General features: G+C 52.2%; 13 protein-coding genes across 13 annotated transcripts; 3 read left to right on the plus strand and 10 right to left on the minus strand.

Annotated features, from left to right (window-relative positions):
* Nucleotides 1-1961: 1961 nt before the first annotated feature.
* Nucleotides 1962-2742, minus strand: ColSpa_11932 (tyrosinase; the record flags this gene model as incomplete). The annotated part of the gene is made up of 2 exons (XM_049278144.1): nt 1962-1973; nt 2011-2742. The coding sequence occupies 2 exons, from the start codon at nt 2740-2742 to the stop codon at nt 1962-1964; spliced, it is 744 nt and encodes a 247-aa protein (XP_049134101.1).
* Nucleotides 2743-2806: 64 nt separating this feature from the next.
* Nucleotides 2807-3638, minus strand: ColSpa_11933 (tyrosinase family protein asqI; the record flags this gene model as incomplete). The annotated part of the gene is made up of 4 exons (XM_049278145.1): nt 2807-2959; nt 3041-3421; nt 3480-3501; nt 3586-3638. The coding sequence occupies 4 exons, from the start codon at nt 3636-3638 to the stop codon at nt 2807-2809; spliced, it is 609 nt and encodes a 202-aa protein (XP_049134102.1).
* Nucleotides 3639-3997: 359 nt separating this feature from the next.
* On the minus strand, nt 3998-4356 carry ColSpa_11934 (uncharacterized protein; the record flags this gene model as incomplete). The annotated part of the gene is made up of 2 exons (XM_049278146.1): nt 3998-4293; nt 4344-4356. The coding sequence occupies 2 exons, from the start codon at nt 4354-4356 to the stop codon at nt 3998-4000; spliced, it is 309 nt and encodes a 102-aa protein (XP_049134103.1).
* A 1889-nt stretch (nt 4357-6245) lies between these two features.
* ColSpa_11935 (uncharacterized protein) lies at nt 6246-6778 on the minus strand (the record flags this gene model as incomplete). The annotated part of the gene is made up of 2 exons (XM_049278147.1): nt 6246-6611; nt 6668-6778. 2 exons carry the CDS (start codon nt 6776-6778, stop codon nt 6246-6248), a joined length of 477 nt encoding a protein of 158 aa, XP_049134104.1.
* An 87-nt stretch (nt 6779-6865) lies between these two features.
* ColSpa_11936 (uncharacterized protein) lies at nt 6866-7102 on the plus strand (the record flags this gene model as incomplete). Its single annotated transcript, XM_049278148.1, has 1 exon — nt 6866-7102. The coding sequence occupies one exon, from the start codon at nt 6866-6868 to the stop codon at nt 7100-7102; it is 237 nt and encodes a 78-aa protein (XP_049134105.1).
* A 2414-nt stretch (nt 7103-9516) lies between these two features.
* Nucleotides 9517-10047, plus strand: ColSpa_11937 (uncharacterized protein; the record flags this gene model as incomplete). The annotated part of the gene is made up of 1 exon (XM_049278149.1): nt 9517-10047. The coding sequence occupies one exon, from the start codon at nt 9517-9519 to the stop codon at nt 10045-10047; it is 531 nt and encodes a 176-aa protein (XP_049134106.1).
* A 1902-nt stretch (nt 10048-11949) lies between these two features.
* Nucleotides 11950-12915, minus strand: ColSpa_11938 (uncharacterized protein; the record flags this gene model as incomplete). The annotated part of the gene is made up of 1 exon (XM_049278150.1): nt 11950-12915. The coding sequence occupies one exon, from the start codon at nt 12913-12915 to the stop codon at nt 11950-11952; it is 966 nt and encodes a 321-aa protein (XP_049134107.1).
* Nucleotides 12916-15037: 2122 nt separating this feature from the next.
* On the minus strand, nt 15038-15232 carry ColSpa_11939 (uncharacterized protein; the record flags this gene model as incomplete). Its single annotated transcript, XM_049278151.1, has 1 exon — nt 15038-15232. The coding sequence occupies one exon, from the start codon at nt 15230-15232 to the stop codon at nt 15038-15040; it is 195 nt and encodes a 64-aa protein (XP_049134108.1).
* Nucleotides 15233-16621: 1389 nt separating this feature from the next.
* ColSpa_11940 (FAD-dependent monooxygenase aptC) lies at nt 16622-17002 on the minus strand (the record flags this gene model as incomplete). The annotated part of the gene is made up of 1 exon (XM_049278152.1): nt 16622-17002. One exon carries the CDS (start codon nt 17000-17002, stop codon nt 16622-16624), a length of 381 nt encoding a protein of 126 aa, XP_049134109.1.
* A 93-nt stretch (nt 17003-17095) lies between these two features.
* ColSpa_11941 (FAD-dependent monooxygenase vrtH) lies at nt 17096-17563 on the minus strand (the record flags this gene model as incomplete). The annotated part of the gene is made up of 2 exons (XM_049278153.1): nt 17096-17181; nt 17242-17563. 2 exons carry the CDS (start codon nt 17561-17563, stop codon nt 17096-17098), a joined length of 408 nt encoding a protein of 135 aa, XP_049134110.1.
* Nucleotides 17564-20836: 3273 nt separating this feature from the next.
* Nucleotides 20837-21462, plus strand: ColSpa_11942 (uncharacterized protein; the record flags this gene model as incomplete). Its single annotated transcript, XM_049278154.1, has 3 exons — nt 20837-21066; nt 21096-21286; nt 21326-21462. The coding sequence occupies 3 exons, from the start codon at nt 20837-20839 to the stop codon at nt 21460-21462; spliced, it is 558 nt and encodes a 185-aa protein (XP_049134111.1).
* Nucleotides 21463-22883: 1421 nt separating this feature from the next.
* Nucleotides 22884-23555, minus strand: ColSpa_11943 (putative electron transfer flavoprotein subunit alpha, mitochondrial; the record flags this gene model as incomplete). Its single annotated transcript, XM_049278155.1, has 1 exon — nt 22884-23555. The coding sequence occupies one exon, from the start codon at nt 23553-23555 to the stop codon at nt 22884-22886; it is 672 nt and encodes a 223-aa protein (XP_049134112.1).
* Nucleotides 23556-23893: 338 nt separating this feature from the next.
* ColSpa_11944 (MFS transporter prlG) lies at nt 23894-24519 on the minus strand (the record flags this gene model as incomplete). Its single annotated transcript, XM_049278156.1, has 2 exons — nt 23894-24307; nt 24376-24519. The coding sequence occupies 2 exons, from the start codon at nt 24517-24519 to the stop codon at nt 23894-23896; spliced, it is 558 nt and encodes a 185-aa protein (XP_049134113.1).
* Nucleotides 24520-25566: the final 1047 nt, after the last annotated feature.

The following is a 25566-nucleotide window of genomic DNA, read 5'->3' on the forward strand; positions in this document are numbered from 1 at the left end:
TTATTTCGCTGAAGGAAAGTGCCACGCATAGGCAAAACAGCATGTTGTGGATTGAAGGACGAAACTAGGATAAGCAGAATTCAATATAAACCGCACTGGAGAGAAACGCTTGTCCGTCTTAATGAAGTACTCTTTCTACGACCACAACATTAGTCACCCACAACCGGGCCACCAAAAATTCCTTCAAGGCTATAATTGACTACGAACATTCAACCTGCACAACTTTTCCCATATCGATCTTATTGACTTCTTTCATTCTACATACATATTTTTGTAAACCTGATAAGCGCCTATACCAAGTGGGAGGCTGTCTTACTAGTCAGGAAAGTAAGCTGGCGGAATGGGTTTGCATCCAGGCTTTCCTGGGGCTTTCAACAGCACATCACGAAGTAAAAGAATTTGCTGGGCGTATTCTGCGTGCCATTGATGATATCCAACCTTTACGTAAGAACGGGTTGCAGGTCTTCCAAAGATAGAACCCATCTATCAAGGTCTATAGAAGCTGAGCGATCAATACCAGACGCATCAATAGTGGGTGAGCTGAAAGCCGATCCGACAACAGACAGACCCGCCAAGCATGGGCAAGACAAAGGTGGTTTCGACCTTCAGCCGAAATGTTTCAGAGACCACGGAGGGCAGTACGTGCCAAAGAACATCCTGCCGTTCTTGTCACAGCTAGAAACCGCGTTTGTCCAAGCGGCCAATAACCCCACCATATGCAACGAATATTGAGCGTACCGCGACTACATTGGCCAGCCAGACCATCTTTACTTGGCCAAACGGTTAACTGCACACGCTAGCGGCACAAACATATGGCTTCTTTGGGATGACCTCAATCATACCGGCTCCTACAAGATCATCAATGCCTTGGAATAGGTCCTCTTAGCTAGGCGCATAGCAAAGTAGAGGATCATCACAGAGACAGAGGCAGGCTAACACAATGTAGCCACTGCAGCAATTTATGCCAAGTATGGCACAAATGATAGAATTGTTTGACGAACAGGCTTAAAAGTGGGGGAGGACTTACGTTATGGCCCTCAGCGACGGAAGGTGTTTAAGGACAACGAAAAACTAACAACCAGGAGTCAAATGGACTCGAGTAGACAAATGTGATGACCGGTTATTACTTCAAAAGTCAATTGAAGAGGCAAGGTCGGAGAACCGCAGATCATCTGTAGTATAAGTTAACTCCGCGTTAGTAAATGTTGGAATAGAACGCGTAGGATGAGATAGACCAGGACCCACTGTCAGAGGCTGGAGTCGTACAGAGTAACGAGGTCGGCGATGGACACAGGTAGGGGTGGGTGTTGACTGTTATTCCAATCTGCCTTTTCCCCTAGGTCCGCCGCAGCTGCTCCTTATATGCCCCCAGCTACCCCGCCGACGGCCCCACTAGTGCCGCGCCGGTGCCCCCCCCCCCCCCCCCCCCCCCCCCCCCCCCTCTGGGCGCCTGACACCCACGTCGAAAGTTGCTCAGCTTTCCTTTTTCAGACATTGTTACAGCAGCATATGTCCTAGAGCGGTATGCGCTCATGTCAGTTATCGGTCTCAGGAAAGTTGTACTAGCCTCCTGTAATGTCTTTGATTTCTGTCTCGAGTTGGCCGGTGGAGGTAGAAGTCTGTATTATTTTCCTGTCTTTGTCTATGACCTTATCTGTGTTTTGTACTATATGCTATATTACAGATTAGGTAAATACAGAGGATAGATTGTAGGAGTTATGAACAGTAATGAATTAACGCTCCATAGGACTATTATCTTCCTTTTATCCTCAGCTGCCCAGTCATGGTAACATCTATGTACTATGATCTATAGGTTTAACCAGAGGACCTAAAGTAATGGGAGTGACAGTTGGCAAGCTCTCCTCAGATGAGGGTGGCATAACATGCTGTAGCTGGACCTTCATCTTGAGAGACGGCGCTGAAGAAATCGGGAAAGTCGTCCCATTGATCTGTATTACAAGTTAGAGTTGAACCTATGTCGTATTGCGTTTGTGACTTGAATATGCTTACGCTGTTGATCTCTACAGACAGCCGCTTCTGTGTTATCTCTTCATCGTCAGAAGAAATCACCGGCTGCTGGACTGTTGTACTGTTGGTTGCATAACTGCTGTTGTTGCTGTGGGGTTCTGCAATATCCAGACTTTTGCCCAGTCGTTCCAAAGCTGTGTTGAGCGGTACAGTACTATGCATCATTCCTGATGCCGGCATGCTCATAACGCTTATCTTTCCGGCGAACTCGCCGTCCAAGTAGACGTATACACTGCAAGGCAACGGCAGCTCGCTGCGCTCCAGATCAACCAAGGCTGTGTACTTCTTGTACGGGAAATCGGCCTGGGACGTGGCCGGCGGCGTATAGGAGCCTGCTTGACCTCCCGGGGCGGAGCAGCCGGAACGACGATGCTTGCGCCGAGCTTTTAGCTTCCTACTGTTGCCAGCCGGGCCGTACAGCCGGTTGACAGACACTGTCACCTGACGAGCTAGGACGTCAGGACTTTGATTCCAGTCGATGATCTCAGGATACGAATAGCCAAAGTTCTTGATATCTGAGGCTGTTCTGCCTGTGTGGAAGTTGCCAGACGTGTCTCGGTAAAAGGGTTTTAGAGGACTGTCTGCGGTTATTGGAGTGTTGGCTGCCGTGGCAAAGAGAGCGCCGGACGGTATAGTCTGAGTTTGCATCTTGTTGTTGTAGTGTATAGCTTGCCACATGGCGATGAGGCGGTCGACGTTGGTATGGTGTAACATGCTGGGCGGCGCCACACGTATGAGTTTGGGACAGACATCAATCATGTCATTGTGAGATGGGAACCTACAAGAGTGGATCAAAGGCGGAATACTCTATGTAAGCCATAACCGCGTAGATGGCTGAATGCACGGCGTTGTGCACGTCCTCGAAGCTGTTTCCAGAGCTTCCCGTGCTGGCCATAGTCTCATAGTTTGCGGCGTTAGTAAAGACATCATACTATGGGGGTGATTAGTCAGAAAGTTGTCCCATGGCAGCGTATGTACCAATTTAGTACCACAGGGTGAGGCACTTATTTACCGTATTCGCCTTCAAGTCATCTTGACTGAGCTCCTGGTTGGCCAAACTAGGCCGGTTGTTCCCGTTCGAGTCCGGCCACCGTGTCGTCACGGGATAACCCCAGCAGTTGCGGTCGCCATTCCTTGGAAAGTAGTTCGAGGCCGTATTCAAAGGGAACCTCTGCCATCTGTATCCTAGTAAAGGGTTTGCCAGCTCAACCTGACCGCCGGGCCCGTTAACGGTGATGGTTGCTTGCGTTACAGCCGAAGGAAGCTGAGCACCGCCGTCGGCCGCCCAGTCCCAGTAAGGATGCCGCCAGTTATCAGCTGCCGTCTTGTACTCTTCCGCCCGACTCCCGCTGTAATTGGCGGCGATAGCCTGGATGTGATTGCCGAGGACTTGCTGTGCCGATTTTAGCCAAAAAAAACCTCTCTAGATTGCCTGTTGGATAGGTGCACACCTCGAATAGGGCGACGTAGGGTCTGTGCCACATAGGAAACTGAACGTTCTGCGAGACCATATGCTTCAATATAATGAGCGCCGTTATGAATGGCACGAAGACTTACGCCGTGAGGGCAGTACCCGGCGCCAGAACCGCCCGATACCGCGGCGACGCCATTCCAAGGAATATAGGGTCGTCCGTGGATACCTTAAAATTCAATCAGTCTGGTACCGAACAGGAACTTAATTTTGGTAACATAAATACCGCTGATCTGGAAGTACGATAGCATCTGGTCCTCTGGCGCATTTCTTTGCATTGCATCAAGGCCGAGAATGTATAGATCCCTGTGTTGTGGTGAGCTTACCAAGACTGCATTGTGTGAAAGCATAGTAGAACATTACCATTGTGCACCTGACGTCTGAAGATCATTGATGTTCTGACGCAGTGGCCGCTGGCCCGAAGTGCTGTTTATCCCCGTTTTCAGACCCGTGATCGGATACGGCCCGGATGATGATTGGGACACCTGTGCCTGCCGGCTAGATGTGGACGACGACACAGCTGCGACGGAGGGCCGTGAGGTTGGAGTGGTTGTGGCAGGCCTTTGGGGTGCATTTGTAGACGCAGGCCGTTGCGAGATTTGTGCAGTAGGTGCCGACACCTGCGAAGTTGAAGGTTTTGGGGTAGGGCGCTGCAATACCGGGCCGGGGCCTGAGCTCGGTGGCCTTGGAGGCTGCGCTCCTGAGCCTGGTGATCCTAGGGGACCACGAGCCGGGGGACCGCGGGTCGGAGGCCGCGGCAATGGAGGTAATCCCGAACCAGCGCCACGTTGAGCCTCGGCGAGGGTCGGCAGAATGCAGATTGCGACAGTAGCTGTCAGCTTACTGAGTAGAACCATGTTGACGAATTGCAGACTGCGGTCTTTGTTTCGAAATAGTGATTCTGAGGGATTCCAGCTATCGGGTTGTGTCTCTAATATAGCTTGCGGGTATTCAAGGTTCGGCTTGATCGCTAAGTCAGCAGCGTTAGGGCAATGCTAGTGTGGGCGTAGGAAACGGCTGCCGTCACACGCTACGCTTTCTTGAGGCGGAGTGGCTTGATTGCCCCTGAACTAATATGACTAGTTGGATCCTTAGGATACTGTTTTGTAATTATAAATGCAATCGTGCGGCTGTAGTTGCAGCTTAAATTCCCCGGCTCCCCCTGAGTTTTCTCCGTAATGGCAGAATATATTTTGTACCCGGCCTTCAATATCCGATAGTCACCTTACTCATCAGACCCAGGGGTTATGATGGCGCTTTTTCTAATAAGCTACCCTAGTCTCAAACCTAGTCCTAAGTCGATAGTTGTACACTAATATATAGAAGTGCCTGGCAGCGTAGTACCAATTCTAAATCGGAGGTCCGACCACGGCCGGGAGTGCTCTGAATATCATCACCCTAGTTTTCACCAAAGTCCTCGTTATCCTGGTCGGTTCTTTCTTGGGCTTGGTTGTTGTCCTCCTCCTTCTGCTTCTCTTTGACCTTCCCCTCCTTCTCCTGCTTCTTCTTCTACCTGGTCCTTGATGGTTTCCAGCAAATGGCACCGAACCAAGAGGGCGGCGTCGAGCTCGGCGCGGACCCCGGCGGGGACCGGCGCCACAGGGTCGGGAGCGGGCGAGAGGGGAGGGGTGGGAGGCGGCTGGCTGTAGTCGGCACGGGCGTTCCGAATCACCTCGCGGGTGAGGAAGACGTTGCCCTGCACGGCACTGTGGAGCACGCCGACGGGGTGGGGGCCCGAGGCCGGATTCCACAGCTGCGGCAGCCACTGGGAGCCCCAGCGCCGGGCGACGAGGTTGGAGAAGGAGAGCATCTTCCCCAGGAGGGATTCGGGGAGATTGCAGGGAGGCAGGAGGGCGGGCGGGCACCAGACGTCACCGTTGGGCCAAAGGTTGACGAGGTCACGGAGGGCGGCAGCGGCACGCAGGTCGTGGGCCAGGAACCAGGCCTCTACTTCCAGGTTGGTGAGGAGGGTGGCGGAGGCGCGCGAGGTCGATGCCGGGTTGATGCCGTGGGCGGGGACCACGGTTTGGTTGACATACTGCTGCACTAGTCTGCTGGTCGGTGTGGCCGTGGAGTGGAACGACTGTATAAAGTTCTTTTCACATCGTTAGCAACCTGTTTGATTCACACCATCTCTTGCCTTTCCCTCAAACCGCTCGCTAAATCGTAAACAATGCAACTGGGAAAAAAAGAATGAACGTACCGGGTCAAGGGCGTGCGGGCGGAGCTGTCGCTGCTGCGGCTGCTACTTGTCGTTGCCGGCAGACATAATGATGGTCGGGGCGGGCGCAGGAAAAAACGACGTAAAAAGAAGAAGGAAAAGAACAACTCGATTGTGAGGGTGGTTGAGAGAAATAGTACAGCAAGACGAAAAGAACGACGCGGAAGAACAGGCAACAAATGGATGGGTGGGCGCGTCGTGGGTGTTGTGCTCTGGACAAGGGAGGGGAAGAAAAGAAGATCGAGTCACAAAGTGAGAAAAGAGGTGGGCTGCAAGAGAATAGCCTCTAGAATCGTCAATCAGACTACCCATACAGTGAGGCGGTCAATATACAAGGGTATCAAGCAGATCCAAATACATGTTGTGACAGATAAACTCTCCGCTGTAACACGGTCATAACTTACTCTAAGCCTACTATAAGCCTACCTTGGCCACCAGGCTTTATTATCCACAATCCTGGGCCACCCACATCACCAAGGTAATGGTTACCTTAGTATTAAACCTTGTAGTACATTCTGCCATGTGCTACAGACACTTGACATCGTCAACATAGGCAACCACACACTTCCACAAAGTCCCTGTTCCTGGTTCTTTATGCAAGCAGCGCATTGCAAGGGCCATGGAGTGTAAGACTGAACCGGCGGCAAAAGCGGCCGGTTCCTCAGGAGCGAACTCAAAGTCCTTCATCTGACTCTCCCAAAACTTGACACGGTACGCCCAGTCTGCCTCCGGCCCATTAGGATCCACCCAACAGTACTCAAGAAGGTAACGCAGGCGCTGGATCTCCATCGCAAGCCGCTGCTGTGCAGCTTTGCTCTCGTTTTTGGTATCCATAACGGCGCCAAGACGAGCGAGGGAGGCAACCAGGCGCGAAGCTCGTGTGCCAAACGGCTGGCTGCTTCCAGCGTCATCTGTCGCTCCAGGTGATAGGGAAGCGCAATGCAGACTAGGGTAACCGTCAACGCCGGCCAGTCATGTAGAGGCTCATTCCTCTTGAGCACAGCGTCAGACGAGTCGGCAATCCAGTTGCCGAGGTTTGCAGTGCCATTCGCCGCCATGATGTGAAGGCCTGTGACGCCCTCGGAGAATTCAAGAGACCGTTCCCAAACGGCTCCGCGAAGGATCAGGATCTTGGAAGTAGAATGATGGCCGTGGGAAAGCGCAATGTGGAGAGGATTTGCACACAGCTCATCTGGAGCATGGAGCTGCAGGTGAAGTATATGACGCTAGGGCGATGGGCACAGGCAAATAACTTGGGCCTCGGCGTCAATATTGATGCCGGCACCACCACGGCCCAGGATGTACTCAACCAACTCATCCTGCCCTACGTGTGCCGCTGCGTGGACTGGCGCGGCGAAATCAGTTTTCGTCCCGCCAACTGAGCTAGAGCGCGGCTGCGAGTGTGGTTATTGTTGGCCAAGACATGGCCAGCGGACTGCTAAGCGAGCGCCTAGGAGGAAGGACACGAGGGACTCGGGGACGTGTTGGAGCAGGCGCTGTAGAAGGTCAAGACGTCCAGAGGTAATGACACACAGGAGTAGAGGCTCAAGGTTGAAGGATGGCTGACTGAAGAGAGGAATGATTAGCATCCACCATGGACAGCACATTTCCTCCGCGACAGTTGGTCATACCCAGCTGCGGATACGCTAAACCAAGGGTCTTTGTAGGCTTCCACGGCGCGAGGAAGCCGAAGGGGATAACGACTGAGGAAAGCCTCTTGGCGATGTATCAGCTGAGATGAGACTAGATCGACGGCGACGGCTGCAGTGTGCAGCAAGGGGTCCGAGACTGCGTGGCACACGCGTGAAATAGCAGCTAGTGCGGCAAGGTCGCGTAGCCTGGCGGATTATGGGAGATTGCCGTTGGGCGGCGGTCGAGATGGACACACAATAGCCAGACAAATGTGTTCCAAGAGATCGAGCGGTAAGAGTAGGAACATTGTCACCATTCGCGGGCTGCAATAGCAGCGCTGCTACGACCTGGGGAAAACGAACCGGCGGGTAAAGCTGGGGATAGTGATTGTGGTAACGTTGAGGACGGCGATGGCGATGGATTCGATGGTATCGGTCGGGAGTTGTTGTAAATACTTCTGCCGGAAGAGCAAGTAATTTGCAGAGTGAGGGTTGCCCCCGAAGTCGGAGATGCCACAGGGGACGCAGTCTCGTCGCGTGTGTTAGCTTGGTCGGTATCAATCGACACGATACGCTCGCTTCTTCCAGCAGTGGTGCAATCAAGGAAGAAAACGCCAGGATCCGTCAGTGCACAACAAGACGAAAAGACAAGGTGGTGCAGAGGGAGGAAGAATGCAAGTGACCAAACATCATAAGGGAAGCCGACGGGATCAAATTGCAGGTTCGTTGTTGCCTTGTGGGGCATGCGGCAGCAAGAGCGGCGAGCTCAAGGAGCAAGAGCAGAAAGACGTGATACGGTCCTGGAAGTACTGGAGACTTTGACCATGGCATGCTAAGGAGTGTTCCGGCAGAGCCTCAGGTGGTTAGCGTCTGCCGCAATATCCTGATGGCCAACGACAGCTTGCGTCGAGGTGGGGCGGCGTCGAAGATGGTACGTCGGGGTGCTTCTGGACCAATGAATTATCTGTGAGGGGAGGAGCCAGAGACCGAAGCAACATGTGGGTAGAGCCGTGTTTATAAAAGGCAGCTAGGTACCCAGGTACGTGCCTGCCTACTCCTCTTGTCTAGGTAGGTAGGTAGATTGATTTGTTAAGGCTTCTGACATTTGTATCTAGGCCAGCTTCGGCGGCAGAGCTGCGCAGCGGTGAGGAGCATAGCAGGGAGAGCAACCACAAGCCAGCAGACAGTCCAGACAAACCAGTGCGTGCGATGCACGTCAAACCAACGCAGTGTATGCATGCAATTTTGGAACCCGGTACAGAGGAGAATGCATTATGGATGCAATACACTAGAATGCGTGTCGTTCAATCAAGCACCTCCCTCTCTCTCTTTCTCCCGTCATCCCTGTATTTCCGTATTCGGCCTGCACATGGATGGCAATTGGTCGCGCGTCGCTGCTACGACTGACTCGCTGTCCGGCGTCGCATGTTAGCGCTGACATGACATGACCGCTGTGCCAGGAACCGAGGCACGTACCCCAATCTCTCCCTCGGCAGGGTGTCAACAAAGCAACAATCATTGAAACTACAACAGGGCGTTCTTGGCGGAGAAGAGGGTCCAGACTTTGCAGGCTCTTGGACTGAACTTGACCTCACCTCACCTCACCGCACAGCACAACACAACACACGGCACATTACATCAGCTACAATATCACGGTGCCTTTTATTCTTTGGTCTTCTTCCTCGCCCTCTTTTTCGCCTTCTTCCTCTTTTGTAGCGACGCACCTTGGCTCGGCTGTCAACGCGACACAAACACACAAACACACTCAATGCTCCGCTCCACCCGCGCAACGATCCAACATCGCTAATATCGTCAACCAACCCACACCCCTTTGCGCGACAAAACCACCACGTTCGCCCGTGGATTTCGGGCAACACAATGTTGTTCATTGTGACAAGCTAGTGCCACTCGCCTCCACGGCAAGATGGGAGTGGAGGTATGTGACGTGACGTGACGTAACGTAGAGAGTCCCCTTCCAGCAACCAGTCCCTTTCCTTGCCGAGAAGCGAAACGCAGTGAAATGAATGATGGCCATCCATCCATATGCTCCTTTACCAAACATTTTCACTTGTCACTTGAATGATTCGCCGAATCTTACTTGTCACGTCCAAAACAGGCTTCTCCAACCCTCTCGGCCGCCCTCGGCGGCTACGAACCCTTTGACCATGTTGACCACGACAACAATAACCGCCAGGCCCTGCTCCAGCGACTGCATCGTCTTGCGTTTGGCCTCGATTCCGGCCCGTAGTCCCAGAGAGACCTTTTGCAAAACACCTGCGGCTTCCGCCTTGAGCCCCGAGTCCTTCGTGACTTTGTCGGCCGCCTCGAATCCGACCCCGAAATCAATCATCAAAAGCTTTCTTCGAGTACAACTTCGTCAATGGCATCGCCCGCTTCAAGATGCCCGAGTCACCCAAGCCGTCAGCGACGCCCTGTCAGTGCCCGACAACCTCGAAGTCGTGAATTTGCCCAACTTCCCCCTTCATCACCCACACGACGGCGGCCGGACACTGCCTGATGCCGCCTGGACTATCCTCGACCAGGAGGCCCACCCCACCAACCAGCACCCAGTTGTTGCCGCCGAGGTTGCGGTCTCGAGCCCTCGCACGCTCCACGAACTGGCTCAGCGCGCGTGTGACATCATTGAGGACTCTAACGACGGCATTTTGAGCGCCGTTGTAGCTAGCAAGCTTTAGTACAGTCCTGATTAGCCATCATACGCCATTCTTGACAACATCAAAGATTCCTTTGTCGGCGTTTGGGTGTCACAGCCAGAAACAGATGATGGGAATGACAAGGACAAGAAGCGAAGGGCCGTTTGCATCGTGGACTGGACAGCCATCAACACGTCTAATTCACGCCTCGTTATGCAGACCTCGTGGTTTTTGGGCGACAAGCAAACAACCGCCCGCAGTCACCCTGAAGCTACGTAAGTTTTCCCCGATATTTGACGTCGTTGGTCTCGGAGACAGCTGACTTTGTGATTTTACCAACTGGGATGCCAGACCATATCCTGATCCCCTTCAGTACCCTGCTTAGAAAGCTGCGGACAGCAGCTCGCCTCGCCCCGGTGTGAGCCCCGGTGTCACCGGTTGCTTTTTGCCGATCTGGCAGGCAAGCAAGCGGTGTGCTTTATTTCTACGCAGTTAGTGGCCAAAGGATTCAAGGGATCGAATGGACAAACGTGGGACGATGAAATTCGAGGGGCTACAATGGAGCAAAATGGGTAAGACGATGGACGGGCTTATCAAGGGGGCACTATATCCTCGAGGTCGTGCTTGGAACTTGCTTTGCCATCATCCTTGAGACGGGCACGGCGAAGCAATAACCGCCTAATGTTAACTATAAGTAGTGTCCCCCGACGGGAACATGCAAAATGAAAAAATGCCGGCAGATGCCATTGGAGATGGTTGGGTAGTTGGTAAATCAACCAAAAAATACGCACACCCTCGCGATCATCCCCCAGCTCTATAGTCCCTGACATGGATTTGGGTGGGCGAACGGCTCAATGACTGGGCGGGGCGGTAGATACTCTTAAAGCAACACTGTATTTTATTGCTGCTAGGCATAGTACGTAAAGGGATTACTAAGATGATGCTATGGTTTATGGTAGCCTCTAATAGATGCTATTATCAATATATTACACGTGGTCTTATGCCGACCTGCCAGTAATATACGTTGTAGAAAGTGAAGTAGAGGTGTCGCATGGCTTTTATCACTAGATAATCAGTGACCTTGAGTGTGTTTTGGTAACAAAACCCCTTCTCCAGGTGAAGAGGGTTGCGTCGCAGGTGAGGATCGGGATGATGGGAAGAAGTGTCGGATGTGTGATGACGAGGGGTGTTGGAGATGAGACGTGGCCTGAAGACGGGTTATCAAGACAAGGCACTAAAAGATCATCTTGAGAAGCAACACGCACCCAGCCATAGCCTTTTAGCAGAGGGGAGGGGATGCAACGAAACGACTTGACTTGAACGCCTGTCAAACGCGGGCTGTGTGGTGGCGCGATAGTCTGTGGTGGCGCGATAGTCTGTGATGTCGACACGAGTGTTTGCCGGTGGTTATACTTGCAGGCCATAGCCATTGATCCACAATAGTGCTGGTGGCCAAATGGCTAGTGAACTCTGGTCGTAGCGGTCACGTTTCGTGTGTTAAGGTGTGTCAAGGGGGATCCAAGAGGGACTAGCTCAACGACGAAACTCAGTCGGTACCAGCGTACGCGTCTTACAAGATGTTTGGAGTCGTGTTACAAGGTAATCAAGCACAAAGAAGCCAGACATAAATTGTTAAACGTTACGCGACATGGCTATAAAAGTAACGCTACAATGGAGGTAAATGAAATAATGATTATGTCAAGACTAGACTCCTAGACACACTACATCTAGGTTCACACATCCCCAAAACCAACCACTCGCTTATATCATAACCCATTTCAGATAAAGTAACACAGCCAGTAGTAGAGCCAGCAGGAGGTAGCAGTGAAGATGCACCACATCCATCCCATTTCCAGCCACAATAACAATTCTCTGTGGCCTTCATCTCCTGTCAAACTCTTATCCATTTATTATTCAAACAATCATCAACAATCGGCACAAAAATCAGGCATTGCCTTCTCTTTCTCTACAACAAGACACTTCATCTTCTACACCGCTTCTATTTTTGATGGCCTCAATCAGGTTCATCACGTGCTGCTGATACTCGCTGACTGGAATGGAAGTCTTCGTCACGTCGGTTTTGGTGCCTGACTGTGTCGTCAAGTCCCCTCGCCTCCGTTGCTGACGTTTCGCACTGGTAGAGGGGGCGTTGTCCCCGCGCCCCCTAGGTGCTGCGGCAACGGAGGGCATCTTGGACAAGAGTTGCTCCCGCGACGGGCCCACAGAGGCGGCTCGTTTCAGTGGACGAGAGAGACGTATGGGTGGGGCCGAAGGTGTGGGGCCGCCTGCGGTGTCCGAAGAGGGGGAAACGTTGGGGATGACGGAGTGCGACCGCTTCTTTCCTGGGTGCTGCGGGCGTCCTTCATCAGTTGCAAGGATGTCACCACAATTGATTCGGGCCTGTGCGGAAGCCTGCAAGATGCTTGGCCCAGCGACAGCCTCCTTGGCAGGTGGTGGAGGGTTGGAGCTCTTGTGCGATATTCTTAATGGTTGCGTTGTTGTAATTAGCGGTGCCGAGACTAGAGCGCTATCGTCAAGGAGCGGGAGGCGGGGTGGCTCCGCAATCTCCTTAGTCGCGGAACAAGAGTGGGGATTATATCCGTTCCAGCCGCCGTAGGACGCCATGGAGTTCGAGTCTTCGGCAACCAGGTCCATGCACCACCACCCGAGGCCGACCCCGAGGTCACGGACGGCGGCAGAGCCTGGAGGCGCCGAAGGCGGACTGTTGGCGAGCATGACGTCTGGTGTCGGCTGCAGACAGTAGGGATCTGACATGATGGCCTCGTGGTTTTGTAGAGCGTGTGCCTGGAGCTCGTTGGCGGTGACGTAGTCGGCGAAGGGTGCATCTACCTCTGACCAGAGGGGCCATTGTTCCGGCGTCTGAAGCAGTGATGCTGGGTCCTGCTCCATTGCGATGGGCTTGGCTTTGCTTTTTTGGCGACTCCAGCCAAGATGTGGGTGGAAAAGCCGCTCAAGAGAATACGAACAAGGTGTGTGGTGACTAAGCTGTCGTCGTTATCGTCCTCGGCACCGAGAAAAAGAAAGAATATCGACATGGAGATAGAGAGGCAGCAGGAGAGTGAGTGGAAAAGGGGGGCTGAGGGCTGTTCTTCAATTTGTATCTTCCCCTATTGCTCTCCTCGCCTCCCTCCCTCGCCCAGATGATGTGACTGGTGCAGCACAGCAAAGCGCCTTTGAGTCGTCCTTGCGCCAGCTTTTTAGCGTTTGCGTCCCGTTGGTCCATGACGCAGAGCGAATCACTCGCATTCAAGCCCATGGATGCACGGTGGCGAGAAACAGAAGTTGTTTGTCGAGCGGGCGACGCACTTCTCCGGCAGCGATAGGGTCAGACCGGGTTTGGCTTTGCTTCCTGTGGGATGGATGCATCATCGAGACGAGAAGGGAGGATTGCCAGCAAGACTAGTCATGACGACGAGACGGCCATCTGCATGGCGGCCACACTCAACTCTTTAGCATCACCAAGTCAAGTGGCGCAAAGAGAGGTAACTGTCGCTCTGCTCCTGGCACAACTGCGGCGCGTGTGAAGTTTCAAGGAGGGCGACGGGAAAGCAAGTGGTGGGGGCAAGAGTGTAGCGTGGCGCAACGCAACGCAACGCAACGCAGCGCAGCGCAACGGGATAGGCCGTCAAAGTTTACGGCCGTAGGTGGACGGGGGTCAGTCAGCAGATGGGGGTGCGTGGACGGGACACGATATCAGCCGGCCGTGTTGGAGTGGAGACGAGACCTCCCGGAGCGGTAAATAATACGTGACTGCGGGGAGCCGAGGGTACGGGAGTGTGAGTGCGGGTTGAACGTGTGCCCCCGGCTGCCAAGAAAGATAGAGAAGAATGATATGTGGCCTGGAACCAATCAAAACGAGATGGCGATGATGGATGGGTGGCTGCTATGGATCGACTGTAAACAGAACCAAAACCGAGCTGGAGAGACTAAAGATTTGTAATTTTTCGGTCGGGAAAGGCACTTTCCGGTACTGTACCCACACCACCCCGATGCGCGCCGCCGTGCCCCCACGCGCACTCTGGATAACCGGGACTATCCGGCCGCCTCGCTCCGTACCGCCGCTAAGTCGGTACCCAACCACAAATAAGGAAAGGAAGAGAAAGGGGAAAGACTGGTCACTCATGCCCTGCTTCGGCGAAGAAATCGATTACACGAATAAAACTTCGTGTCATGAGTCGTGGTGGTTGGAGTAGGACCAGGTGAAGGATGAGGGACTGTAAGAGAAAGTGAAATGAGACTGAGAAGGAGGGGTGGAGTGAAGAAGAGAAAAGAGAGAAGAGAGAAGGGGGGGACGACATGAGCCACGTTGTCTAGGTATGGTGGTCCCAGGGCGTTGGCGGAGGCAGGAGCCAGCCGAAAGAGGCAAGAGGCAACGGCAAGAGGTGAGAGGTACGTATCTAAGAGGCATGAGATGAGTGGCAAGGAGCATCTATCTCTACCTCTCTCCTTTCATTCCGCCTGCATTAGCACCTGCCTGCCTGCCTTTGCACCGTTTGCACCTGCAGCTTAACTGAAGGCTCTCCGCCTTGAGTTCCAGGGTAGATCTAGCGCCTGATCCCGCACTGGCTCCATCTGCAGCAACATGTAAAATATCTGCGCAGGCCGCCATCAATACCTCCAATCTTGCCCGCCCTCACTGGGATCCTGTCTGCACCTTTTACACCGTGGGATACTAGATGTGGTACCTAGGTGCACACATGCTGCCCGATACCGGCTCCGGGCCGCACCAGGTCTCAAGACCTTTGACGGTGGAAAAAGGTATCGCGGCAGGGTGAGATGTGCAGGATCACTCTGTATGTGCTGGCTTTCTACTTGAATACTGGCAACGCCAACAGCTAGCTCAGGCTGGTCGGTCCGCTGATCCCAAATGGGCTGTCACCCAACGCAAGTTATTGCCACTGTCACCTTGTTTCCCTACTGCTTCCCCGTCGCCAATTTGTTTCTTCCAGGCTACTGCAGGAAGACTATATTGGTGAGGATAGCATCATGTGCCGGAAATCAACTGCGCGCTTCAACTGCTGCGCCGAAGCCCAAGGTACCTAGTTATTCTTTTGGACTTGGTGATGTGCCACCTCAGCGCTGGCCACACGTGGCTGGAGAGGTCACCATCCATAACCTTCCAGACTCGGTAAATGATTCTAGCCCATGCAACGATGCCCGTGCCCATGACCATGCCCATGACCATGCTCATGTCGTCCATACTCATGCTGATGCCGTGATGCTTAAGTCGCCATCGCGCAGCGCTCTCAATCGGGCGGTGTCGCAGCCTCAACACTTCCGCGGCTGCTGACGCGCCTCCGTCGCCATACCATCGCCGTCGCCTGTTTCACTCTCAAGGCCGTCACCAGGATGATCATGACGACGGGCTTCCTCACCGAGACCCCCGGTGGAAGCAGCTTGAAGCACAGTACTCTCTCTGCCACCTTTGTAGATAACGAGCATACGCGTATCCAACTGCGGCACCTGGTCGAGAAGACAGTGCCGCTGATGGGTGCCTTCACCAGGGCAACGAAGCTCTGGGGCGACACCAAGGTGCCTAACCAGACGGCGTACAATCTCGCTTTCGAGACGGACCTGCCTTTCTTCGAGCACCTCAAGTCTCAACCAGACCTCAGCAATGAGTTTGACTCGTACATGAAGAGCCAGGCGGTGGCGCACTCAGGAGCCAGGGTCGACCACGTCCTGCGCGGGTTCGACTGGGCGGCGCTGAAAGCCGAGGCCGTGGTTGTTGATGTATTTGAAAGGGTCCGTCCCAAGTACAACTATGTTCTGCTTGCTAATAAGATAATCACCACAGGTCGGCGGCGGTGCCGGCGCTGCAGCCAAAACTATAGCCGCGGCACACCCGAACCTCCGCATCGTCGTGCAAGACCTCACGGGGCCCATCCGCAACGCCCGTGAGCAGCTCGCTGTTCTTCCGTAGGACGTTGCTGCGCGCATCAGCCTTCAGCAGCACGACATGTTCGACGAGCAGCCGGTCCGAGGCGCGGATGTCTATTTCCTCCGGACCATCATCCACGACTGGCCTGATGCCGAGTCGACCATGATCCTGCGGCGTCACGTGGCAGCCATGAAACCCGACAGCCGCATCGTCATCATAGACATGGTCTTACCTGATCCCGGCGCCGGCTCGTGATCGTTCGAGGCGGCACTGCAGCAGAAGGACCTGGCCATGACGCAGACCTTCAACACGAGGGAGAGGGAGTTGTCTGAGTGTGAGAGCCTCATTGCGGCCGTAGATGAACACGGCCGGAGGGTTCTCAGCAGTCTGTCATTGAGGTGGGATTCCGTAATAGTAGTTAGTGAATAAAGATTCATGTCGTGGAATCCGTTTCCCGGCAATTGCAAGTCAAGTTAAGGGTGGTTTCAGAACGACCAAAGGTCATAAGAGGCTTTCAATGAAGCTGGTCAATTATTAGAGTCTTGGGCTAGATCAAGAGTTGGTTGAAGCGAGGGTTTAGAGTATTAGAATAACTGCAGACAATTGAGATCATCTTGAGTAGCTTCGTACTGTTCATCGACTGCTCCCGGTTCAACTAAAAGATCTCATGTACTCCTGTTATGCCGTTACACCTTGGAGGCCATCCCAGCCACTTTATTCCACTTTTCCATCAACTGGTGAAACCGCCAGCTCCACGCCATCTAGAATGGCATGATTACCCCCCTCGCCCCCGAAGATGGGCATAGCATGTACCGCATCAACAACAAACACCACGCCCGTCTGAGCCGCCTCGTCCAAGTCCCCACGCGTTGCTTGCACCGCCCAGATGAGGCAGTTGTGCACCTTGTCCTTCTTGATAGCGTCCACGTCAACGAGGGCCGAGAAGGGCGGCGCCAGATCTTTGGCGCGGATCTTCTTCAGCAGATGTTGTGGTACCTTGATTATGCCCGACTGGTCGGTCATCCAGAGAGGGCCCTTTTCGCCCTGTTGTGCGCGAGAATACCTCCAGTCTAGATCGATTTCCTCGTTCCCCATGCTGTTGGCGACGGTTACGAAGGTGTTGAAGTTGTCGCCCACGCCCGCGGCTATAGTGGACTCCCCGACGTAAGGGGCCCATATTTGGCGCCTTCATGTGTTGTCCATCCGTCTCTTGCCGTGGAAGCGGACGACGGGAAGTAACTGGGCCTCCAGGTCCGGTAGGAGGCAGTTCCGAACTGTGAGATTTTAATGCCATGCATCTTGGTCATTGTAGACAGGAATTGACCGGGTGTTACCGCTTGAGTGCACGCCATCTGCGGCAACGATCATGGATCCAGTCACCTCCTCGCCATTTTCAAAAACAGCCGTGACATTACCAGGCTGTCCTCTCACTGCCGTCAACTTGAGGCCATGGCGAATCTCCACACCAAGACTCAACCAATTCCGCAACACGCTCCTGTTCGCCCTAAACAAGGCGGCCTCATCCCCAGTTCTGGGTGGTTCCGGGTTGAACAGAGACTTACCGGTCTCGTTAGCTCGGAACGTTAGGTCGACCCATCCACAACCTCCGAGAAGACAGTCCACAGCCACTTGTTTCTGGAAAGCCTCGACAGACATACTGTCCAGTACTGCTAAGAGAGGCTTGAACGCCCAGTCTCGGACGGTAATTGCGTAGCCATGAGTGGTGTCTGGTGCATATCGCTCGAGGACAATACATGGTATCCCCCGCTGTTTCAAGATTCGAGCCACCGTCAGGCCGGCGATGCCGCGACCTATGATCAGGATTCGTTTATCGGTCATGTTCCAGCTACTTGCATGGACGTCAACAAGAAGGCAATGTCCATCCAAGACTAAGACGAAAGCAAAATGTGCAAAGAGTGGATATGGGACAAAGGCTGGGTATGGACTGTGAGAGACCCTGCTGGCTGGGCTCATGGGACCGGCGGACTCCGGTTCTGCATAGAGACGTCGCTCAGCGAGCCCACCGGAGACAAACGTCCGGGGCGTCGTGTGTTCCCATTGGTCCGTTGTGGCCCGGTGCGAAGACAACGTAAGCGAGTGGACACCGCGGTCTTTTCCATGCCGACAGTAGAACGTGCATGATTCAGATGGAAAGCCAAAGGAAGTATCAATTGCGCAGGTTTGGGACATGATTTTGAGGCATCCTGAATAAGTCATTATGCTGGCCAACATGAAGCCCATCAAGATCTATGGGCATGTCGCCGTAGGTCACGTTTGCCATTGCGTTGTCTCACCAAAAATACTGATACAGTCTGTAGGGTCCACACCCGTGGAAGGTCGTCGTCCTCCTAAAGGAACTCGGCTTACCCTAAGAGATTGAGTTTCTCACCGCGGATGAGATGAAGGTTGCTCCGTACATAGACATCTATCCCAATGGCAGAGTCCCCACTATAGTAGACCCAAACAACGACATCACGTTGTGGGAGGTATCTTCAGCGACCATTGCATGGCGGCACCAGACTGGTTGACCCGAAAAGTTCGGAACGATCATCGAGTACCTCGAAGACATGTACGATCATGATGTTAAACTGAAGTATAACACCTTTCCCAAGAAATGCCACCAGACAAATTGGAAGGACTATCAAATCGCTGGGCATGATCTGTTCTTGGGGCAAAAGGCCTATTTTACAATGGTAACCACAACGTCTCCCCGAATTCCCCTATAGCCGTACCTGATATGATGTTAGTTTCACACCGACCAGAACATCTCGTCCGTTCACGAACACTATGGGAACATGGTACGGTGGGCTCTCGGGGTTGTGGAGCGTCAGCTCGCCAAGACAGAGCGTTCTTACCTGGTGGGCGACAAGTGTACGTATGCCGACGTCATGTACATTCCTTTCCATTTGGTGCTTGCAGACAAACTCATGCGCAACGTCAGTGATGACTTTGAGCAGGAGTGGAAGGAAAGTTTCCGCGATGCTATGAGTGAAACATGCGGATCGTAAGACGCGAGAGTGTCCAGCAGGAACTGGAGGAGAAGTACCGAGTGATGGACGCTGCAGGATGGCCGCGCTGAATTACGAGCTCATTTGTATTCCAAGAGAACAGACGCTGAACAGAAATAGCCAGCCCAGAAAATCGGTAACTTCATCCGTTGAAGGCCTTTCCTTTTGACTCTTCACCCCTTGACTACATGCAACACTAAATATCCTGACTTTGACTTCCTCTCCACGTACGCTCAAAGCCCTATCAGGAATGACTTCGGAAGACGACAAGACAGGCTCCGGGGAAGTCGGCGCCTGTTCTGGGAAAAATGCACAGGTCCTGTTGGGACTCTTATCGGCTGACAACATCTCGGCCTCATACATGTGCCAATAGACGTCGTTGGTGACAGCGACGCCAAACGGTTGTTGAACGGGTTGGTTTCATCCCAATGGGACTCCCAGTCTTCCGAGCTCCAGCTGCTACCATCTTCTGTTGGCTCCAGCCTACCTAAAGCCGTACACCACAGCTTGCATTGTTGGACATTCACCGCCCTTGTTTCTTCCTCGTTGAGCGCCACCTCGTCCTTATCATCGTCGGAATTTTCTTTGTCAAAATTCAAATTTCCCTCCCTAGTTTCCGATTCCTAACTTCCACAGTACCACGCACCCTGCCACCGAGGGATTTACAGAGGACTTGTTGTAGAAGGCATGTCTGCAAAGGTCCTTCTAAAGGGTATAGTAAGTGTCGCGATGCCCTCACGGACATCGCGCAGCCTTGTGAGATTTGCGCCGGGCCCGGATTAACTATTAGTCCGGTCCCTTCGTGCGGATCCACCACGCAGGATACGTATTTATTCGTTTCGGACAAGGCAATCCTGCACGTAGAAATCCAGCCGTTTTCCTTATGTCTTTTCCACCCTAAGTGGTGACTCTATGACAGTAAGAATATGGATATAAAGGCCGTGATCGATAATGATTTACAGATGTTACATAAGGAAGATTATGAAAGGCCGTCACAGGGTTGTCACGGAATGATCCAGCCGACAGGTGTGCGGTGTGCCCACATAAATCTTGGACCGGGCCAACCTTTGGTTGCGGTACATTAGTGTCAACCTGATAGGCGGCCAAATGTTACGCCGACTGCCCAGCCATCTAACAAATAGACGCTTTCCATGTAATCGTCACTTGTACCTTGACCAAGGCCTTAGCAACGTAACCAAGAACTCACAGGGCTAGTGATAAAAAACATATCACGACCAGATTTACAGACCCTTGGACATCACAGTACAACCAGGGCGACACCAGCCACTTAGAGAACTATGCCATTGAAATCAGCTCGTGATTCGGCACATAAGGGGATTTCCCAAGAGGCACAATGAACAACAGGGATATCCTATAAATTGACGTACTTCAATACCTAACACAATTAACGATAGTACAGGTTCTTTATTCCCGGTCTGCCGCGGATTCTTCACTGTGGAGACGACCAACTTCGCAGGTAGTGATAAGTCGTGTCGCATTACCGACATAAGCAACCAGTCCCTCTCCCAATGAACGCCACCATTGGCCATCGCAAAGAGACCAACAGGCAGCCTTCCATCTCCAAGTACACTTCTCAGCCGCACATAGAACTTACAAGGAACGATGTATCAGAGTCCGCCAATTACTGTTCTTTATGCAAATCCGTGTAACATCAAATATCACCTGATCTTAACCACCACAAACACACCAGCTACCAAAACAAGAAGGGTTCTCAGGGCATACCAGAAGCAAAATCCTCAGTGAGGTACTTAACCGGTCGCCTAACATTTTTCTCCTGGCGTCTCGCCCCTCTCGCTAACGCAGCTGACGATGCGTCCACTTTGTATCTGCCAGCCGACCAAATCGACAAAACTCGCAAGCCCAGGGTCTCACTTTGCAGGTCGCCGAAGCAAAGAGGGCCATGGCCCTGCCTAAGAATTGGAGATTCACGAAACGCAGCGAAGAGGTGATTCTCGTTCGCGACTTGCTCGAAATGATCGTGGATTGGATCAACAGTTTCAAGGCCATTGGCGACACTGTTGGTCAGTTTGACCCTACACACGCAGCACTGACATGGGCAGCTGTCAGATTCCTCCTCCAAATTGCCGTCTCTGAGGTGGAGCTTTTCGGCGCTCTCGTGAACGACTGTATGTAAGCTTTTCTGAAAAAGCCGTGTTCAGCCATCTGACGGCGTTGATAGTGGAGTATATCGCGAGGATGATGGTGCGCTACCGTGCCTTCGAGGCATTTTACCTGCGAGGATCGCAATCCGAAATGGAAAAGACGCTCGGTGACTTCCTCGTTCACCTGTACGCCGAGATCTTGACCCACCCAAGCTACGCAGTGATGTTCTTCGAAAAGGATTACCTTAGTAAGTTATTTGTCTCTGGGATCCAGCAAATCCATCTAGGCCCTGGTCGCCACCATTGGCCTGCTTATACGTCTCAAATCACTTCTACCGGATACTGGCATGCTTTCTTTTCTCCAAGAACGACTCCTCAAGAGCCCTTCCGCTCCATCGACCGAGAACGGAAGAAGATCATGTGAGCAAGAGAAGAGGCGTCCGATGCCTTCGTCAATCTGGTGGATGGTGGGACACTTCGAGCATGTAAAACGGCTTTCATAAGACTGTCGATCCAAACCACACGAGAGCTCATCGAGGAGAAGTACAACACCATTGTCGGTGACACGGTACCGAGATCATCACAAATTGCTTGCTCAGTCTCGGTCTCATCTTCCCGACGCGGGTCAATGGTTTCTTAGCCACTTGGAGTATCAAAGCTGGCAGAGCTCAAGCTCAAGCTCACTTTTACTTGTTCACGGCATTCCAGGCGCTGGTAAATCGACCCTAAGCTCTGTGGTGGTCGACGCATTGTTCGAGTCGGCAGCAACCACTCCTGATCTGGCCTCCTTCGGCTACTTATACTGCGCCAATCCTGAGTCAGAAAAAGCCCGCCGCTCCGTTGACGATGAAATAAGAACTATTCTATCTCAGGTGGCTGGCGATACGACTCAAAAAATAAAGTATGGGAGTTTATTTGCGACGAATATGATGAACAAGGTTCTTACGGCGAGAGCCGGAGAATGGATCTGCCCAAGCTGACAACAAAGAACTGCGTGAGATTGATCCTTGAATTAGCTCAGCAGGATCCCATAACTATTATCTTGGACGGGCTTGATAGCGTCGATGACACCGAGCGTCCACACTCTCATTGTCGCACTGAGAGACATTGTATCCAAAGCAGATAATATCGTCAAGGTCTTCGTCACCAGCAGGACCTCGGGTCGCGCTGGCGCAGTACCCAACGCCGAGTTCAAGATCCACGTAACGAGCCAGGAGACTCAGTCAGATATGGAAGCATTCGTTGATCACTTAATCGACCACAGACATACAACACCAGGTATTCGCTGGTCATCACCGACCCAACTACTAATCCGGCTCTCACTAGTCTTTTCTAGATGGAGCAGAGGCAGCCTGTCTCGTGAAGACTTCACTAACCCGAAATGGTGGGCATGGCTCCTTGAAACGGACGGAGCGGAGCATAGTAAAAGCGATACAGAGGCATCTTAAACGGGAATCTTGAGTGGGTGCCGATTTGTCGTGGCCAACTTGTTTGGGCATGAGGCATTAGGATCGGAGGAAGTGGCCCGAGCGGCACAAAAGGGGTCGTGGTACAATCCCTGCCTTACACCCCTCAATCTACTCGCTTTTCGGCCTCACTTTTGGCTCCGTTCGTTTGCCTTTAGCTTTCTGGAATGAGCTGTTACTGCATAGTCTTGCAACATTCCTTAATCCAACAAATGAGAATCGATAAAGCCACTGTAAATGGCTGGGTTATCCAACTGACACCCCCCACTAGGTACCATATACATCGTACGACATTCCTGGTTCGGCTATCTTATCAATCAAACCCTTCTTACCAATATCTCCTCAACTAGGCCCGGACAGCCAACCGGGTGTCCAGGGATCAACTCCGGCCCATCGCTCGCAGTCTAGCCCCCCACACCCGCAGCAATAGCGGCACTGGGCAGCCGAGACCAATGAACAGGAAGGCGAGCATACTGTTGCCCCATCCGTACCCTAAACGCGCAAATAGCTGTGGCGCAAAGATAGGAAACACGAATCCCAGCACGTTGGAGAGCATGCGACTCGCCGCATTTGCAGACGCTGCATGTGAGAACTCATCAAGCAGGTACGCAAGCATGGCCTGCGCTAACAGGAAGCTGCCGCACACGAAAACAGCCACCCCAGCATCTACTACCAGCCAGTGTGCGCCTATCTCGGCCGCCCACCCGTACCAGAGGAGGCCGATAGGGATCAGGATGACGGGCGGAACAAGGCACGGCACGCGGAACTCAGGGCTAGTACTGCCGTCCGGTGAGCGCGCCTTCTGTTTCGCGAAGACCCAGTCCATGAAGCGGCCTCCAGCCTGCGTGGCAACGGTTGTACCTAGTGAGACGGCGATGTAGTGGAGCGTACTGATGAACTCGGACTGCCCGTAACGGTTGATCCACAGCGTGGCGAGGGTGGACAGTAGAAGGCAGTAGACGCCAAAGTTCAAGGCCATGATCAGAGCTATGACCTGGATGATTGGCCGTTGCCAGATCAGCTGCATCGGCCGGCGCAGATTGGCAGCCATCTTGGAAGCCGCCACCCGAAACAACGTCGGTCCTGGCGAAGAGGCCCCAGTGGTAGCAACTTCTGCTTTGCGCCTGCGAGCTAGCAACACGGGAGTGTAGCTCTCCCTTACCAAGACGAGTCCAATGACCCAGACAATGGCGTTTAAGATACTTAGAAGGTAGAAAAGCCACGGCCAATCCAGCTTCTGTGTTATGATGCCGCCTACGATGGGGCCCAGCGCCGGTCCAGGTACGGCACAAAGGTTGCGATAGCGAGGGATTTGCCGCGGTCCTCCTTACAGTACATGTCAGCCATAATAGGGCCCGTCAACTAGGCAGTGAGACGTTAGCCTAGGCCTTAGCCGAGTTTCCAAGTCGCATCTACCGTGATGCCTACGCTCGCACCCGAGCCGGCCAGGAATCTGCTGACAACCATTATCACCGGCGAGCGGCCGACCGGGCAGAGGGCGTTCCAAAGCACGTAGAAGGCGTTGCAAAAGAGCCAAACTGGCTTACGCCCGTACATCTCCGAGAAAGACGCGATGGGAAACGGCGCAAAGGCGAGGCCGAGGATGAAGATGGAGAAGGTAACTTGGGTTATGGACTCGTCAATTCCCAGGTCGTGGCTGAGACGGCCTAGGGCTGCCGCCATCATGGACGTAGACATGAGCGTCACCAGCTGCCCGAATGACACGATGACCGAGATCGATATCTTGCGGAGGGGCGGCCATTTGTATGGGTTGTATGGGTCGTTGGAGCCATTCCAGCTATTCTGTGTGCGTGATGAGCTAAATGTCAGCAAATGTATTGTAGCGAAAGTATGCTACTGAAACTACTTACCCTGTCTTCTTCCACGGGTTGAGAGGACTGCTGTGGTTGCTCTGATGAGGGAACTTCAGCTGTTCTTTCCGAGGCAATAGCGGCGGTAGTAATGCCCTCTGGTTTAGACTGTTTCTCGTGTCTTGTTTCGAGTTTGCTTGACATTTTCTCCGCAATCTCAAGAATCACGTCAGCAAAGGAAAGGAACAAGGTGGCAGTTGTGATGGCGATGTGAAAATGTAAGTCTAACGCGCGCTAGGGGTGGGTGGAATAGTACCCTTAAATGTAGTGGTTAGTATGAATGTATTGTCAAGGGTTTTGTGCAGACAGAAAATGGATTATGGATTATGGATAGGAATTTGGAACGGCTGGAAGAGAGAGTTCGGTTGGTTCCGAATGGGTTGTCAGTTCGGGGGGGGGTATTCGCAGTGCCAAGGGGGGCTTCCGAAAAGTGGATCAAAGCTTGGAGGGGGGTCTGAAAGTGGGAAATCAGAGTTGTGTAAGATTAGTTGTGTGCGAATACTTAAGCGTAGGTATAGTGAAGTTTTTTTTCTTGAAAAAGGCATATGACTTTGTTGTTAAGATCCATAATTGGCTTAGCGTTAGCGTACACTCAGCATATCTTCAGCTACTGCTTAGCAAAAGTTTTTCCTTCTCTTCTTTTTTCTTTAAGCTATTCTATAATTATTAATAAGTACTACTATAGTATTATCTTAATTAATTTTTATTATATCTTTTATATATACTAATATTATTTTAGATAACTTCCTTTTATACTAACCCTGGCATTTCTAATGCCACTAACCTTAGCTACTTTAGCTATTACTATAGTAAGTATATATAGGGTGTAGGTTAAGCTCTATTTAACTATATACTGATTATATATAAGCCTTATCTTTAACCTTAATAATAGATAAGTCTTTAATAGTATGAACCCTGCTTGTGTATTATATATGTTGAATATTAATTTAATTAATGTAAAGGTCTATGAGGCTTATGATACTAGTTATGCTTGTAAGTATCTAGTTTTACCTAGATATAAGTTATGTATATATTGATATTATTTTAACTAGATACTATTATTACTAAGATAAATGCTAGTATATACTGGTCTATGGTAGAGAACAAACCTAGTATATATTAACTATTAATTTAGATACTCCTAATCCTATTAGTAACCTCTCTTTTATTAATATTAGTATATAAGTATAG

Source organism: Colletotrichum spaethianum (assembly GCF_022836535.1).
Source record: "Colletotrichum spaethianum MAFF 239500 DNA, contig53, whole genome shotgun sequence".
NCBI lineage: Eukaryota > Fungi > Ascomycota > Sordariomycetes > Glomerellales > Glomerellaceae > Colletotrichum > Colletotrichum spaethianum.